The following is a 15,153-nucleotide window of genomic DNA, read 5'->3' on the forward strand; positions in this document are numbered from 1 at the left end:
TTTGTTGCTGCTGTACAAAAAAATGTGTTGGGAGGCCAGAGCAGGCCCCGAAACTGGGAATCAGCCACCCCTGCCTTAAAAGTAAGTGAACCCTACAATGAATAACCATATAACCTGCAGGCTAATTGGGACAAATATTTGGAGAGGCAAAACCCCAACAGGTTGCAAAGGAAGGGAGTGGCGCTCAAGGAGACCCAATGGGGTGTAGCAAAGAGAGTAACGGACTGAGACTCGGGAGATCTGGATTGGGTTCCATTCTCCACTCAGCATGGTATTGATTGTACGGCCTTCAAGTCGATCTCGACTTATGTTGACCCTACGAATAGGGTTTTCATAGTAAGTGGTATTCAGAGGGGGTTTACCATTGCCTTCCTCTGGGGCTGAGAGGCAGTGACTGGCCCAAGGTCACTCAGTGAGCTTCATGGCTGTGTGGGGATTCGAACCCTGGTCTCCCAGGTAGTAGTCCAGCATCTTAACCACTACACCACACTGGCTCTATTTACTGGTAGCCTTGGGCAAGTCACCATTTATTGTTGTTGTTGTGCTTGTTAAAACATCTTAAAAGATACTTTAAAATAGATTAAAACATTTAAAAAAACATTTCTCAACGTAACCACCCCCAAGATTCCAGGGGGGGGGGGGAGTCCACCTATGCCACTCTGAGCTCCTTGGAGAAAAGGTAGGATTAAAAAATTGTTTAAATATCAAGGTTCTTGGGTAAAGTCTGCCTCCTGCTGATTGAATAATCCTGCAGCCCTATGCCTAGTTACCTGAGAGCAAGTGCCTGTGGACATAGGAGCACTTACTTCAGAGTAAAGAGGCACAGGATTTCATTGTAAGTCACCATCACCTGGCACAGAAGTGAAAAATGTCATTAAGCAGATGGTGGTCTATAATGAAAGTATTTTTTAAATGAATTTTTTCACTTGAAATGCATCATGCCCTTAGGATTTCAGCTCATGAAAGCTAGCAAGAGACAGGTGAAATCCAACAGAAATCACAAAGATAATTTTACAGCTGTCAGTCACACTTCACCTGTCAAAAGGCAATTCCTGTGCTATCAGATGCAGCTTCTGGATAATATCAGCTGCCTCTTCAATCTATAAGGAAAAGATATACAATCCATCGTAAGAGAAAAACCACGCCAATAGATCAATTGCTCCCACAAATGGAAATAATTTCTCAGTGCCCTTTTTCATACACAGAAGTTATATATACCACTTTTTTTAAAAAAAACTGAAATATTTCCATAATCCATCTGTTGAGTACTTCTCACCCCCCACCCCCCCACCCCCCACTCCATTTCAAATCCTCTTTCTAAAATGTCTTGCCAAGAGTTTATTTCAAACTTTATTTTCCTGACTTCATTCCTGAAAGCTACAACAATCTCCTTTATGGAAATGGACCAGACTAATGTCGTTTTGTGGGACGTTCCTAACAGCTTCTTGCATCTGCCACTCCTTTTGGCGCAGTCGTTGCTTCACTGCTTTTCTGCACAAGACAGGTAAAGCACAGTATAATGGCTCTCTGATAAGTCAAGGGATAAATTATACTGCAGCCTTTGCACACAGTCCAGGGGTGATGCTAACCTTTCCTCTAGATGGTTTTTCCCCCCATTCTAAAGCCAGAGCCAGTCTTGACACAGTGTTTACTGTGCTGGACTATGACAGGGCAGCTCCAGTTTCAAATCTTCACACAGATCACAGGGAGCACCACTAGCCCAGTGGAAGTGCACATGCTTTACATGCAGAGCGCAACATCTCAGGTTCAATCCCCAGCATCCCTAGTTAATACTGGAAAAGATCCCTCATCTGAAAACCGTAGTGAGCTGCTGCTGCCCAGTGTAGGCAAAACTGAGCTAGGTGGACCAATGGTCTGACTCAGTATAAAGCAGCTCCCTCTGTTCTCACTGGGTTACCCTCAGCCAGTCACCTCACTCAGTCTAATATACTTCACAGGGTTGTTGTATGGATAAAATGGGAAGAAGGAAGACTACCCTGAGCCACTTAGAAGAAGGGCATGGTTAAAAACATAAAATATATAATCTTACACTCTTTGGTCAGGAAAAATCCTCAAAATAAATTAAGAGTAGCTCCTCAACACTCCAATTTTTAAAGGCTAAGAGCTGGCCTTGGGCCTGCATGAAGGAAACATTCACCTAACGATCAGGGCCAAAAACATACCAACTGCATAAAAGAGGTTCTGCAGAATTCTAGTCTGTGTGGCACAGCGCAAGACAGCCTAGCCTGACAAGTTGAAGGGAGTGATTCATCTTTTTATGACCGCTTTTCATGGCAGGCAAGGGTAGCTGAGCAGGTTTTATCACCCAGGCTAGTAAACGTCAGTGAGATTTATAAAGTCAGGCTAAAAATAGGCAAAAAGCACCGTTCTGAAAACTGCTTAGCAGGCAGTTAAAAACCCTTTCAAGTATGAAGTGGCCCTGTGAACAGAGAGACATTTGGGCATTTGCTTGTGGAGAAAAAAACAGAGAACATCCTGTGGGAAGTTATGAAAATTTCTTGCCCAGATATCACAGGGACTTGATGTCACAACATTTAAAAAACATCTAGGAAGGGGAGATCACAAGGGAGGACTGTTCTCCCTTGCCTGGGCTTTGGTGTTCTGTCCCCAACTCAGATGCACTTCGCCAGGTTCAACTCATCTGCTTTGAGCAAAAATATATTGAATGAGGCAGGGGGAGGGAGAGGCACAGGAGGATAAGAGGGAGATGCACACAAAATTCAGTGGGGTTCTATTTAGCCCTATTAGGACCTTGCACACATGGACAGCATGGCCGCAGTACAAATAGATCATGCAATAGGTATACCACATACAGAAAACAATAGTAACCTATAAAGCTGAGGATGGAAAGAGATTTCTGGATTATATAATCAAAGAGCGCCCTCTAACATATGATACCTCCCCAGGACAACTTTTCTCAACCTGATGAACTCCATATGTGCTGGCTGACATGGAGTGACGTTAGAAACACCTGAAGGGCACCAAGCTAAGGAAGGCTGGCCTAGGATTATAATACCTCTTGTCACTGAGGCCCCAATTCCAGGTCCATTTGTTCCTGAGGCCATATCATCATCTACCATAGGAGTGAGGAACCTGTAGCCCTCCAAATGTTGTTGGACTACAACGCCCATCATCCCTGAGCACTAGCCATGTTGGCTGGCTGATGGAAGCTGTGGTCCAGCAACATTTAGAAGGCCACAGGTTCCCCATTCCTGTTCTACTGGGAGCAGGGCCTTCTCTATTGTGGCCCTCGGCTATCCAATACTCTCTCAAGGAGTTTATCAGACTTCTACCCTCAATGCTTCAGAAGCAGGTTAAGAGATACTGATTCTACCAGAAATTTGAAAACTGAGATCGTTTACTATTAATTTTACTATTTTCATTGGTTATACAGAGATTACCAAAACAAGCGGTAAACAAAAAAAATCTAATTTTGTTATATATTGAAAGATTTATAAATACTGTTAATAAAATAAAGAAGAACAAGAAAAGGGTTAAGAAGGAGAGAAAATTAAGGCATATACACAAAAAGAAAAGAGTTCAGTAGAGGATATAAAAATCAATGAACAGAATTACAGCCAGATTCTAAAGCATGTCTGGTCTAACGTGAGCCCTAATGTATTCAGTGGAGCTTATTCCTATGTAAGTATATACAAGATTGTAACCTAGAAATTTGGAGAGGTTAAGAAAAAATTATGAGAAATGGGATGGGTCCAAAAGGAGGGAGTCATTAGAAGTATAATCACTGGAAATATGTCAGAGAGACTTACTATCTACATAGTTATCAATAAATAAAAATGAACCTAATACGCACACCCAAAAATAGCGGATTGGACTTTATGTTATGTAGAGTGAAAGACTGCTCATACAATGTGGCTTCCCTGCACTTTCTCAACTGCAGCCCTCTGAGACTTCCCAAAGCAAGTTTAGAGGATTGCAACCTTAGAAACCAAGTGGAAACTATTTTGTTAAAATATCTGGAGGCCATTACCCTCAGAAGACAGAGATTATACATTCTTCCCTTGCCCTCATGGATCATATTCTAGAATATCTTTTTAAAATGCAAATGTATTGCCTTCAAGTCAATTCCAACTTATGGCGACCCTATGAATACGTTTTCATGAGGCTGAGAGGCAGTGACTGGCCCAAGGTCACCCAGTGAGCTTCATGGCTATGTGGGGATTTGAACCCTGGTCTCCCAGGTCATAGTCCAACACCTTAACCACTACACCACACTGGCTCTCAGAATCTCTTTTTATGCATCACATAAATGGCATATAATGTTAGAAAGAATTGTGAATATTATAATTACATGTGGAACCTATAACACTCCATTCCCTAATCCTGGCTTTCTGTCCTGTCCCCCACACATATTGGACAATCAACATGCCATGGCCAGTAAGCATGCTCAGTCTTCACAGGGCTATTTTCAGATCCCCAGAGGTTGTTTTCTAGCTGTTTTGGCACTTTTCCAAACCTTGAGATTCCTGTAAGCCAGCTGATACCTCCCTCTTGTGCAAGCAATGCGCTCTTCTGGCTACAGAAGAACCAGCAAACAGAAGGCTGAGTTTGCTGTTAATATATATGATGTAAAGGGGGGAGGGAGAGAAAAAATGGTTGCATTTATTGATGGGGAAAAGGCATTTAATTGCATGGAATGGGAGTATGCCTTTCATAGGTTAAAACCTGCCGTCTTTCGAACAACATTTATCAACTGCATCCTTCCACATATGCATAGTCATGAATAGTAATTTAACACTGACAATTGAACTGACTTGTTTGACTAGACAAGATGGCCCCTTGTCTCCCACTTCTGTTGAAATTCGGAGCTACTTGCTCTTATGATAACAAACAATTCTAAAGACCAAAAGGTTAGAAATCAGTGGGAATGAATTTAAAGTGTGCACAGATGCTGGCAATGTTGCTATTATTTTGTACTCAACCAGAACATTCATTAAAATAAACAACAATGGAAATAACAACAATCAACGGAAGTATCAGGTTACAAACAAACAAGGAAGTCTGACGTATGGTGCTTTGAAAGAAGAAGATGGTAATATACAGGACATAAATAACTTGCTTCAGGTTTTAGAAAGAGAACAAGGTGTTTAATAAGTACAACCATGGAAGCTTGAAAGGAAAAATAAAATCAGATTTAGATAAATGGACTCTGTTGAAACCTATTTTTGATGGGAAGATAACAACAGATACAATGAACATTAATTTTTGCCGATAAGCTCAAGTTTCACTGATGGAGAGAATGCTGAAAAATTGGCAACACCTATCTTCATCTGGGAGAAAAAACAAAGCCCAGGGGAGACACAAAGACAATGGCTTGGATCCAAATTGCTCCTCTATTTAAGAAAGAGAGGGAGCAATTTTGCCAACTCCCTCCTCCACCTGCAGCCCTGCACCATTCCCAAAAGTTCCCCAACACCCAGGAGCAGCATTTCAAGAGCACAGGGTCCTGCAGACGAAAGGGGGAAGCAGGAAAACTCTGATTCACAGAAGGAAACTCAGGGTTTAAACCATTCTGTAAAAACAGAGAAGAAAGAAGCAAGGCGTTCCTAGCATTTATCTGCAATACTACACAAATTATTTGAACTGGGTCATGGAATGATATAGAAATGTAGAAGTTCAAAACACTAGACTACACTTTCTGCTTGCAGTGGTCTACGCTGGCAGTACAAATGGAAAATGAGCCCATGTACAGGACATGATATGATGCACCATTCCTGGACCATGGTAGCCTGACCACAGTGGTCTGTGCATTGGTCACCTCAAGGCATGATTACTGTAACAAGCTTCATGTGGGGCTGTCCTTGTATCTGGTCCGGAAGCTGCAACAAGTGCAGAATGCAGCAGCCAGATTGCTCACAGGAGCAGATTATTGGCAACATGTTACCCTGCTGCTGAAAGAGCTGCACTGGTTGCCAATTTGCTACTGGGCCAAGTTCAAGGCACTTGTGTTAATTCACAAAGCTCTAAACAACTTGGGCACAAAGTACCTCAAGGACCTCCTGACTCCCTATGTTCCACCTTGCTCACTAAGATCTTCTGATGGGGCAGTTTTGGTGGTTCCCCACACCCCTGAAGTTCAGTTGGCCTCCACCAGGGACTGAGCGTTTAGCGTGGCAGGCCCTGCCCTGTGGATCTCCCTACCAATAGAGGTTCAGCAGGAACCATCCCTCCTTTCTTCCAGGCATCTCCTAAAAACTGAACTTTTTAGACAAGCCTTTTAATGTGATTTTTTTCTTCCAACCAATGCAGTATTTATTTATGCTTTGTATTGTTGTTAATTATGTTTTATTGGTTTTTAAGTTTTATGCTATCTTTGTATGTTGTAAGCCGCCTTGATGTACTTCTATGAAAAGTGCAGCTTATAAATAAATAAACTACAAGCCTTGTTGTAGTTAAAATATAATTAAAGATATTTTAGAAACAAGGAAAAATACAGTTCTAGTTTCCTTATAGAGTGTCTGAGATAAATTTAAATAAGTGTTATCTCCAGATCTCTCCCTTGACACTCAATCCAAATTTCAGTGAGTTTGGAAACACTGGATGTTTTAAAATGTGAGACCCTTTTGGAATTAAATAAATATATGAACCCAACTGAAAATCTTTCAACTGTATGAGAACATACGATCAGATTAAGGAAGCAGCTGGAGAAAATAAATCATCTTTACTTGAATTATTATATATCAGCAATATCTTAATTGAAATTATAAGGATGCTGAAAGGCCTTACAGAATATAAAATAATATTAAAAAGACACCAAAGTACTGTCATATATGTATAAGCTGTTACTACAAATGAGAAATAAAATGTAATTTATGTATTAAAATGGGGTGGACACTGCTGGAGGAAAAGATCTGGGAAATATATATGGAAGAGGGTAAATCTGTACACTCTATGTTCAGAGAAAATTGCTACAAAAGGTTACCTCAATGGTATTTGATGTTTGTACAGAGAAGCTGTGGCTTAAGCATGGCTTGCAAACTAGGATATAAAACCAGGATCTGACTGAACATCATGGAAATCTATGAGTTAACAAACCTATCTATCCCAAAGACAGGTGTAAAGGGAGGAGAGAGTGCAAAGGTGCAAGGCTTATTCTTGGTCCAGCAAATATGGTTTATCAAACCAAGATTGCTAAACCTGAACTAGGTTACAAGATATTTTCAAAACGTTATCTTGCTTTAAAATTGTGAAGCTAGATTTGCAGAAAGAGGTGAGACACACCCCATATCTGCAGAGTTTGTTTTAACAACACATCTCAGTTTTCACCGTTATGTCCCCTGGAAGATGCACATTAACCATCCTTTAGAGCCAAAAGACATACGTTCTGATAATATTTATCTCTACAAAGAGAGATTACCCAAGAGTCATGTACAGGGAAAAAATCTTCATTCACAAGTGAGAAAAATTAGGGCAAGATGTACAGAAGAAGGAGAGGAAGAAGACGAAAACACAAGAGTTTCCCAAAAAGTTACTCCCTCAGCGTTCTTCCAAGTCACTTATGAATTTGCAAAACGAAAAAGTGACAGCATTGCCATGTTGAGAACAGCTGAATCTGCAGGCAAATGAAGTTAATCTGTGCTCCAGAACAATGGAGCTTGGACAAGTCGCTCACTGGGGAGTCAGACCATGGAAACATTACAGCAAGGGGTTGTAATTAGGGCAACTCAGCTTATGGTGTACAACCTTTTTCAATTCTGCTGACGGGTCTTACCTTTTCAGGGTTGGTGAAAACGTCAGACTTCAGCTCTCCATCTAGAAACTCATTAAAGTATTTCATCAGTTTGTGAGCCTCCACTAGACGTTGCCGGGGCGTGTTTACCCCCTCCAGCAGGTCGCCAAGGTGACAGACTTTAGTTGCCACGTAGCTGACATGCTCATCTAGTTCTTGGAAGTGTTGGAAGGCAACCTGGGAGAAGCAGGCAGACAAAGCAATAACGTTTGTGTTTACTGTAATTAAGCAAAGTCAAGCTATTCAATAAGATTCCAAAGAACAAAAAGCACAGAAGCCAATACTGGGGAAGACTCAGCACTTTTCCACTCTCCAGTAAAGTGGAGAAACATCCACATAAATCAAAAGCAAGCTGATGAAAGGACAGAGCCTCAAGTTGCATTAACTGAGCTAATTCCACTGGTATCAAGTATGGAACATCACAGAATACGGTTAGTATGCGAAGTGCGTATCTCTAGCTGTTCAGGCAGATTGGTCCCAACAGTTTGGCAAAGTATACAGAATCGTTCACATTAGTCACCTTAAGCTGAAATTTGTGTTATTTGTGTTACAAGCAGTTTTTTCTCATTAAATCGCATGTGCCATTGATCCCTGGAATTTGGAGTTCCACAACTGTAGACTCCTGGATAACCAGCAGGACTACCTAATTGTTGCAGATATACAGGTTGATACAATCAAAGCAACTGGAGAAACCTCGCTTGCATATAAGAATACTTATATAGCAATTAAGGTAAGTTGAGTTGCCCTATCTCACCTCCCATTCCTCCACAATGTTAGCCGATGAGAGGCAACAGATTAAGTCCACTGTCACAGCAACTATCCATTTTCTCTATCCAGAGCAGTGAGGATGCCTTCTTTATGCCTTCTTTTGCCTAGTTGTCAATTATGATTTAAAAATGTGGAACTTATACTTTTTAGCTGATTTTATTATTTATTTATTTATTAAATTTATATCCCGCCCTTTCTCCCAGCAGGAAGTTCATATTTTAATTCCTGATGTTTATAGAAGATATTATGTCTAGCTGTTTACTATGTTTTATAATGTGGTATTCTGTATTGTTGTAGCTAATTTTTATGTGAAATGTTTATTTTGATGCTAAAGAGCGTGCTTTATTTTGTGGTTAATTGTGTATTATACTTTATTTCTATTTGTTTTTTATCTGAAATGTCTTAAGCTATGTTGCAAGCTGCTTAGAGATGTGTTTAAATATAAGCAGTATATAAATTGCCCAAATAAATAAATTAAATGCCTTCTTCCTGAAGACACCCCTTCCTCCAAAATAAATAATAAGACGCCTCTCCCTCAAATTTTGTTTGTGATTGGGTGTGTGGAAAGCAAGTGCCAGTGTGTACCTCTCTACTGCTCCTGAATTAAACATTCAAGGGACAAAAACGACTTCAATAACTGGTGTATAAGCTTAAGGCACAATCCAGCACAAATTTCTCTGTGTAGAACTCACCAAAATGAATGAGAGCAGAGCAAGAATGCAGACTGAGCCTTTACTGCCTACCTGGTTGCTTTTCTGCAGCTCTTGAACCTTCTTGGCAAATTCCTTGGCTTCTCTCTGGACTTGCTGCTCTAACTTTTCCACCCTTCTCTGGATTCTTTCATCTAGCAACTTCAGTTCGTTGATATGGTTCACAAATTCTTCTTGTAATCTGTAAAGTTTTTTTAAAAAAAAAACTTTGATAAGGCGGATTTTAATATGCAAAAGCTTATGGCAGTAAAATGTTAATGACATTATGTGAGGGATGTTACAAAATAGTGCTGAAGGCTCGTAAACCAGGACAAACATTCAAACACTGGTGTGCTTTTTAAAAAAGTACTTCTATACCATCATGTTATTAAAAAGCATTTCTATCTTCCCTTCTCCCCATCTGCCTAGAACTTCAGCCCCTAATCTAACATAAATCTTCTTACAGGATTCTAATTTGACCCATCAAATGATACTTTCACAGCACACATGTGGCCTTAAATTGGCTTAGTTAAGCACAACCATATTTTTCCAACAAATCACATAGGGTAGGGGAGTTTGCCCCATAAAAAAGGCAGGCTTTACACAGCTGGTCATCCTCACATCATAAGTCAAGTAAATACATTGTCCAGGAAACCAACCTTGGGATCCCTCTCTTTGGCTGACTAAAGACCTTCTACATAAACTGTGTGTATAGTTGTGTATCACAGGAATCCCAAGTTGGGCAAAAGCCATGTAGAGTCACATATGGGACCCAAGTTCTTGCCCCAGTTAAAGGATTTCAGAAGGACTAAGAAAGGCCTTTGCCCAGAACAGCAAAGAACTAGATTCAAGGTCCAAAGCCATTAAAGGTTGGCAGCCTCTTACACCCAGCTACTTACCAGTCACCTGAGTAAGCCACCCTGCCAACCCTAAAAATAGCAAGAATGAACTCTAAAGGCAATGGGAAAATAAGACAGCCATAAGAAAATCGATCTGCTTATTAAAATGGATTAAAGGAATTTTGTGAAATGGCACTTAACCTTATCAAAATACCTCTATTCGTTCTGCAGCACCCATACCTAGCAATTATGTTATATTGAATTCTGCCCTAAACTAGCAACTTGCGAGAATTGGTCAAGTATAGCAGCTCAGGGATTAATCTTCAAAGTTACTTAACCAAGCTCTTAATGTTACTTGTAGAAGCCAAAATGGCCACGTCATTAAGCCACATAAGACCCATTCCTTCTGCAATCGGAGCTTTCAGAAGAAAACTTCTCTCTCCCATTTTCTTGTTGCTTCCTAAGTTATAATTTCTCCCCCCCCCCGCCCAAACACACCATTCTGAAAACCCACTAAGGAGCTTGCATGGGGGCTGGAGGGTCATAGAGATCCAGCAGCTTTCACAGCTGGAATGCTTATTGGGTACTTATATGATTCGCACACTACTTGCTCTTTGTTAGAGATGGTTAAAAGTATTCATTATATAGCTGGATTATGCCACTGAATTTTACCTTTTGGGATCAAAAGCTTCCATGCCACCTCGGGAACCTCCGCCGGGAGTCCTCCACGCCAGGCGTTCAATGTACTCATCTGCCACAAAGGGCTCCTAACCACACAAGAAAGAGTCTCTTTTTACAGCAAGCCGCAGCGGGAAGTGCAAGATACATATTGTTTATACCTCACTAAGCAAAAGCGGTTGAAAGCTTTTTCCGCAGTGAATGCTTTGCAAACCATAGATAATGGGGCCAATGGCACTTTTCTCATTTGTGCACCTAATCTAAAAATTAGGCATTTTTAAAACGGTGAACATCTCGTTCAACATTTGCAGAACTGGCCCGCTTAAGCAGCAGCTCCCAATCTTTTACACTCCAGGACCTGCCATTCATTTCAAAGCTCAATCCAGGATCTAGGCCCAACACATTCAACAGTGTGCTCACTCAACAGTGGCGCTAACATTTTGTGCGCAGGGACCTTCCAATCCAACAGCTCAAAGACAGGCTGGATTACACAAGGGAAGTCGCAAGCTGTTCCCTTACTTAAGTTTGCCAGCCTCTGCTATCAACATCCCACGCGCTGATCTTGTGTCTTTTTGCCATACAGCTTGGGGAGGTCATAGCTCAGTTGTGGGCACATGTTTTGCACGTACAAAGGCCCAGGTTCACTGCCAAAATTTCCAATTACCAGGATCTCAGATAGCAGGATGGAGAAAGACCTCTGCCCAAGACTTCTTAGGAGAGCTGCTACTGGGCAAGGCTGATGGTCTGCCTCAAAACAAGGCTGCTCCGCATGTTCTAAATGTGCTGCCTTTCTATTCATCAAGGGACATCCTTCTAACTTCATTAAGAATAGACTTCCTGGAGCAGACCAAGAGTCCATGTAGTCTAGTATCCACTGTTTCCAGCGTTCATCATTTCCAACAGTGGCCAACCAGATGCTTTAGAAGAGGGTGTAGCTCAGTGGCAGAGCATCTGCCTTGCATGCAAAAAGTCTCCGGTTCAATTCCTGGCATCTCCAGGTAGGGCTGGGAATGTCCCGTCTGAAACTCTGGAAAAATGCTGCCAGTCAGTGCAGACAGTACTGAGCTAGATGGACTAACGGTCTGACTCAATACTAGGCAGCTTCCTATGTTCTGTCTCAGAATCCCACAAGTAGCCAACTCTTCTTTAAGTCCCTTTCCCAAATGCGTTTTTCACACATTCCTTAGATGTACCTTACCAGTCCCGGCACTGCCATGACTCCCACCCTACCATCCCATATTACTCATCTATATGCCCCAAACCCTGGCCACATTCCTGTCTTCTGTACGTTGTAGGCCCCATGGGAAGACTGTATCCCTTCTGTACAGCACCAGTTACACTGCTGACACTATACATAGATCTTGCCTTTTATGTTGTAATTTTAGATTGTGGGGTTTTTTTTAACATTTACAAAATTCATTCAAATAAATTAGCTGGACCAGTCCTACACAGAAGAACTGATCAAGAACACACATGACAGAGTTTTTAAAGAAGTTTAAAATGCAAAATAAATTTATTTCCAAAAAAAGGTCCTAATAATATTTGTGAAAAAAGCAAGCAAACTCATTGCAAAATGTTATCTATTTATTTGACCTAATTTTAAAATCCAGTTTATTGGAAGGAGAGATGAGGTCTTAAAAGCACTACATTGACAGCATTAGGAATAAGCCATCTTTTCCAGATTCAAAGTGTTCAGAGACCACAGTGTTCAGTTCTAGGTATTTAAATATCAGTGCCAGAAGTTAACATCTTAAAATATATCATCTGACTAGACAGACAAGTTCTTCCACACCTACAGTGTAACAAAGTGATACTGAAAGTTTGTTCTACTTATTGGCTAAGCAAAGCATACTTTGGTTTAGCTCATCTGTTCAGCATTCTATTACTGACATGCTTGTCAGTATCAAATCGCAGTATTTTCCCCATTTAATCCAGATTTACCCTTTCCACAGAAAACCTGACATGTTAAAAAATCCAGGTGCCAACAACCCACCTGCAATATCTGAGTGACCCACTTAAGCCCCCATCTGGAAACACCCTAAGCTTTATTTAGTACCTGAGGATTATTCCCAGGTAAGGAATGTCTATACTGTTAGTTACTGTAAACCGCCCAGAGATCTTCGGCAATGGGGCGGTATATAAATACAATAAATAAATAAATATACATTTTATTAAATAAATATTCTGGATTGGGTAGAATACAAGGGATGCACGATGAAGTGGAAAGCAGGCCACCAAATGATAGCCAGTGTGCTAGCCAAGCCCCACTGTGACTGTGAACCACCTTTGAAGATCAATGGAACCATAAAAGAAATGCCTCAGAAGGACTTTTTTTCCCCCCTCACAGACCACTTAAAAATTGCTAAGAGTCTTAGGTAGTGATTTTTCTGCCTGTAGGAGCAATTGCAATGAACTGTGCTAGAAGCTGTATGACTTTTAATTGTATTTTTACACACATGCCACGGACCACTTAAAAAAGCTTGTCCACAGAACACAGTCTGGAAACCCCTGATCTATGCCTTCCTCTCTCCTCCATTAATCTGAGAGCTCATATTAGGATGTAGCAAGTGCATGCCAGTGTTATATTATGTCTGTGTAACTCAAACTGCCTGGCAGGCCTACCCTCAGCTGCCACTGAACTGCCATTTGAACTATCACATAATCACTGTCATCTTCCCTTCACTGCTGCTATTCCTGGTATCCAACAGTCGGGCTGATTATGCTTCCTTATCATGCTTCCCATATACAAATAAATATGGCAGTGTTCCTGCATTATTAATTAATTATTAATTAAATAATACAGTGCCATCAGCATGCACGACACTTTACAGAGTACAAGAGGACAGGTCCCTGCCCCAAGGAGCTTATAATCTAAAATCTGATGCAGAGGAAACAACAGGGGAAGGTGAGAAAAGTGGAGGCAGGGTAAAACAGGAAGCAATACAAGCAGTAGTGTAGTGGCAAATTCAGAAGTGCAGGGTCCCTTCATTATAGTCATGTCATGCCCCCTCACAGCCACACCCCCTGACTTGCTTGGCTGCTATCTGTCACCATCTCCATTCCTCTGTCCTTCCCGCAAGTGCCTTCTCCCACAACAACAGGCATCCCTAGGAGCTAATCAGTGTGAAAGGGGTGTGTGTTAGCTACTGAGAAGAGTCTTCTCAGAGGCTAACTCACTTCCTTTCACTCTGATTGGCTCTAATCAGCAAGAAAGGGCAAGGAAGCATGATATAAAATTCTTCTTAATGGCTAACACACTCCCTTTTCATGCTGATTAGTTCATAGGACACTGGAGATATAGCAACCTGGCTGGGACCCTGCTCCTAAAAAAATCCAGGGTCTAAGACTCTGGATGACTACTCCCTTGAATATAAGGCTCTTTCAGTTGCACGTGCCTGGGTTTAGTTACAGGCAGTTACAGCTGGGCATCAGAACTAGAGGATTACGGCAACAGCAAAATACCTTCATTCATCTTCATGCTTATTTGCAACATAAACCACTTTGTGGGTCTTGCTACATATTGAAACATAGTGGTATAAATTTAATAAACAAATCAATGCTATTTAACACCCTTTGCTTTTATTTGTCTGGGATGGTTGGTTGTATATATTATTTTTAAGTTAGAAGCTGCCTTGGGGCCTTAGGGCCTGTTCTTGGACAGAGTGGCTTCGGCCAGATAGGCGGCCTAAAAATTTTATTATTATTATTATTATTAGAAAGGTGGAATAGAAATGTTTAAATAAATAGATAAAATGTGATGGTTACTACCTATACCCTGTAAACGTACACACAAACACATGCATATGCATGATATTACAAGGAAACATGTCTGGCTTAAGGTGGTAATGGCCACTAAGGTCAAAGATCACGGGTAAAAGTAAGGGCAGACTCTCCTCTTTGTCACAGGCATAGTCCACTTTGGGATTTCTCAGAGTCCCCTGCATGAGAAAAATCCCACCATCTCCATCTCTACAGCTCCACTTTTCAATTCCTCCAGTGACATGTCACACACACACACCCAACTCCACCTGACTGCATGGATATGCTTTCTCAACAATCCACCACTGGACACCTTACATTCCTCTGTGCAAGGAAGAGAGAGCAGACAAAGAATGCCGTGTGTGAACCAGTTCCTAGAGCGAGTCTGAAGCTCACATTCCACACTGCTATGTGAACAGGGAATTTCAGACTGCCAGTTTCTTCCCTAGCAGAGCTCCTGTGCCTTGAACAGCTACAGGAGGGGAGGAAATTCAGCAAATGAATTCACATCTCCATGCCAGCTGAACTTCTGCCTGATATGCAGTTGTTACAGACACAGGAGGAAGCCCTGAGAAGAAAAGGAAAAGATGAGAACCTTAGACAATCTATTAATACAAACTAGTATGTTACTTCTTCAGCAGCTTAGGGT

At 41.2% G+C, this 15,153-nt stretch overlaps 1 protein-coding gene across 1 annotated transcript in view; it reads right to left on the minus strand.

Moving 5' to 3' along the window:
* EXOC5 (exocyst complex component 5) overlaps positions 1–15,153 on the minus strand; it is a 35,425-nt gene that overhangs the window by 18,188 nt on the left and 2,084 nt on the right. The window contains exons 2-5 of the mRNA XM_061612487.1: positions 10,740–10,834; positions 9,283–9,430; positions 7,754–7,948; positions 1,036–1,100 (exon numbers count right to left, since the gene is read on the minus strand). Of these exons, the coding sequence (XP_061468471.1) occupies positions 1,036–1,100; positions 7,754–7,948; positions 9,283–9,430; positions 10,740–10,834 (503 nt within the window). The remainder of the gene's footprint in view (positions 1–1,035; positions 1,101–7,753; positions 7,949–9,282; positions 9,431–10,739; positions 10,835–15,153) is intronic.

The sequence above is a fragment of the Rhineura floridana genome, chromosome 2 (assembly GCF_030035675.1).
Source record: "Rhineura floridana isolate rRhiFlo1 chromosome 2, rRhiFlo1.hap2, whole genome shotgun sequence".
Classification (NCBI taxonomy): Eukaryota; Metazoa; Chordata; class Lepidosauria; order Squamata; family Rhineuridae; genus Rhineura; species Rhineura floridana.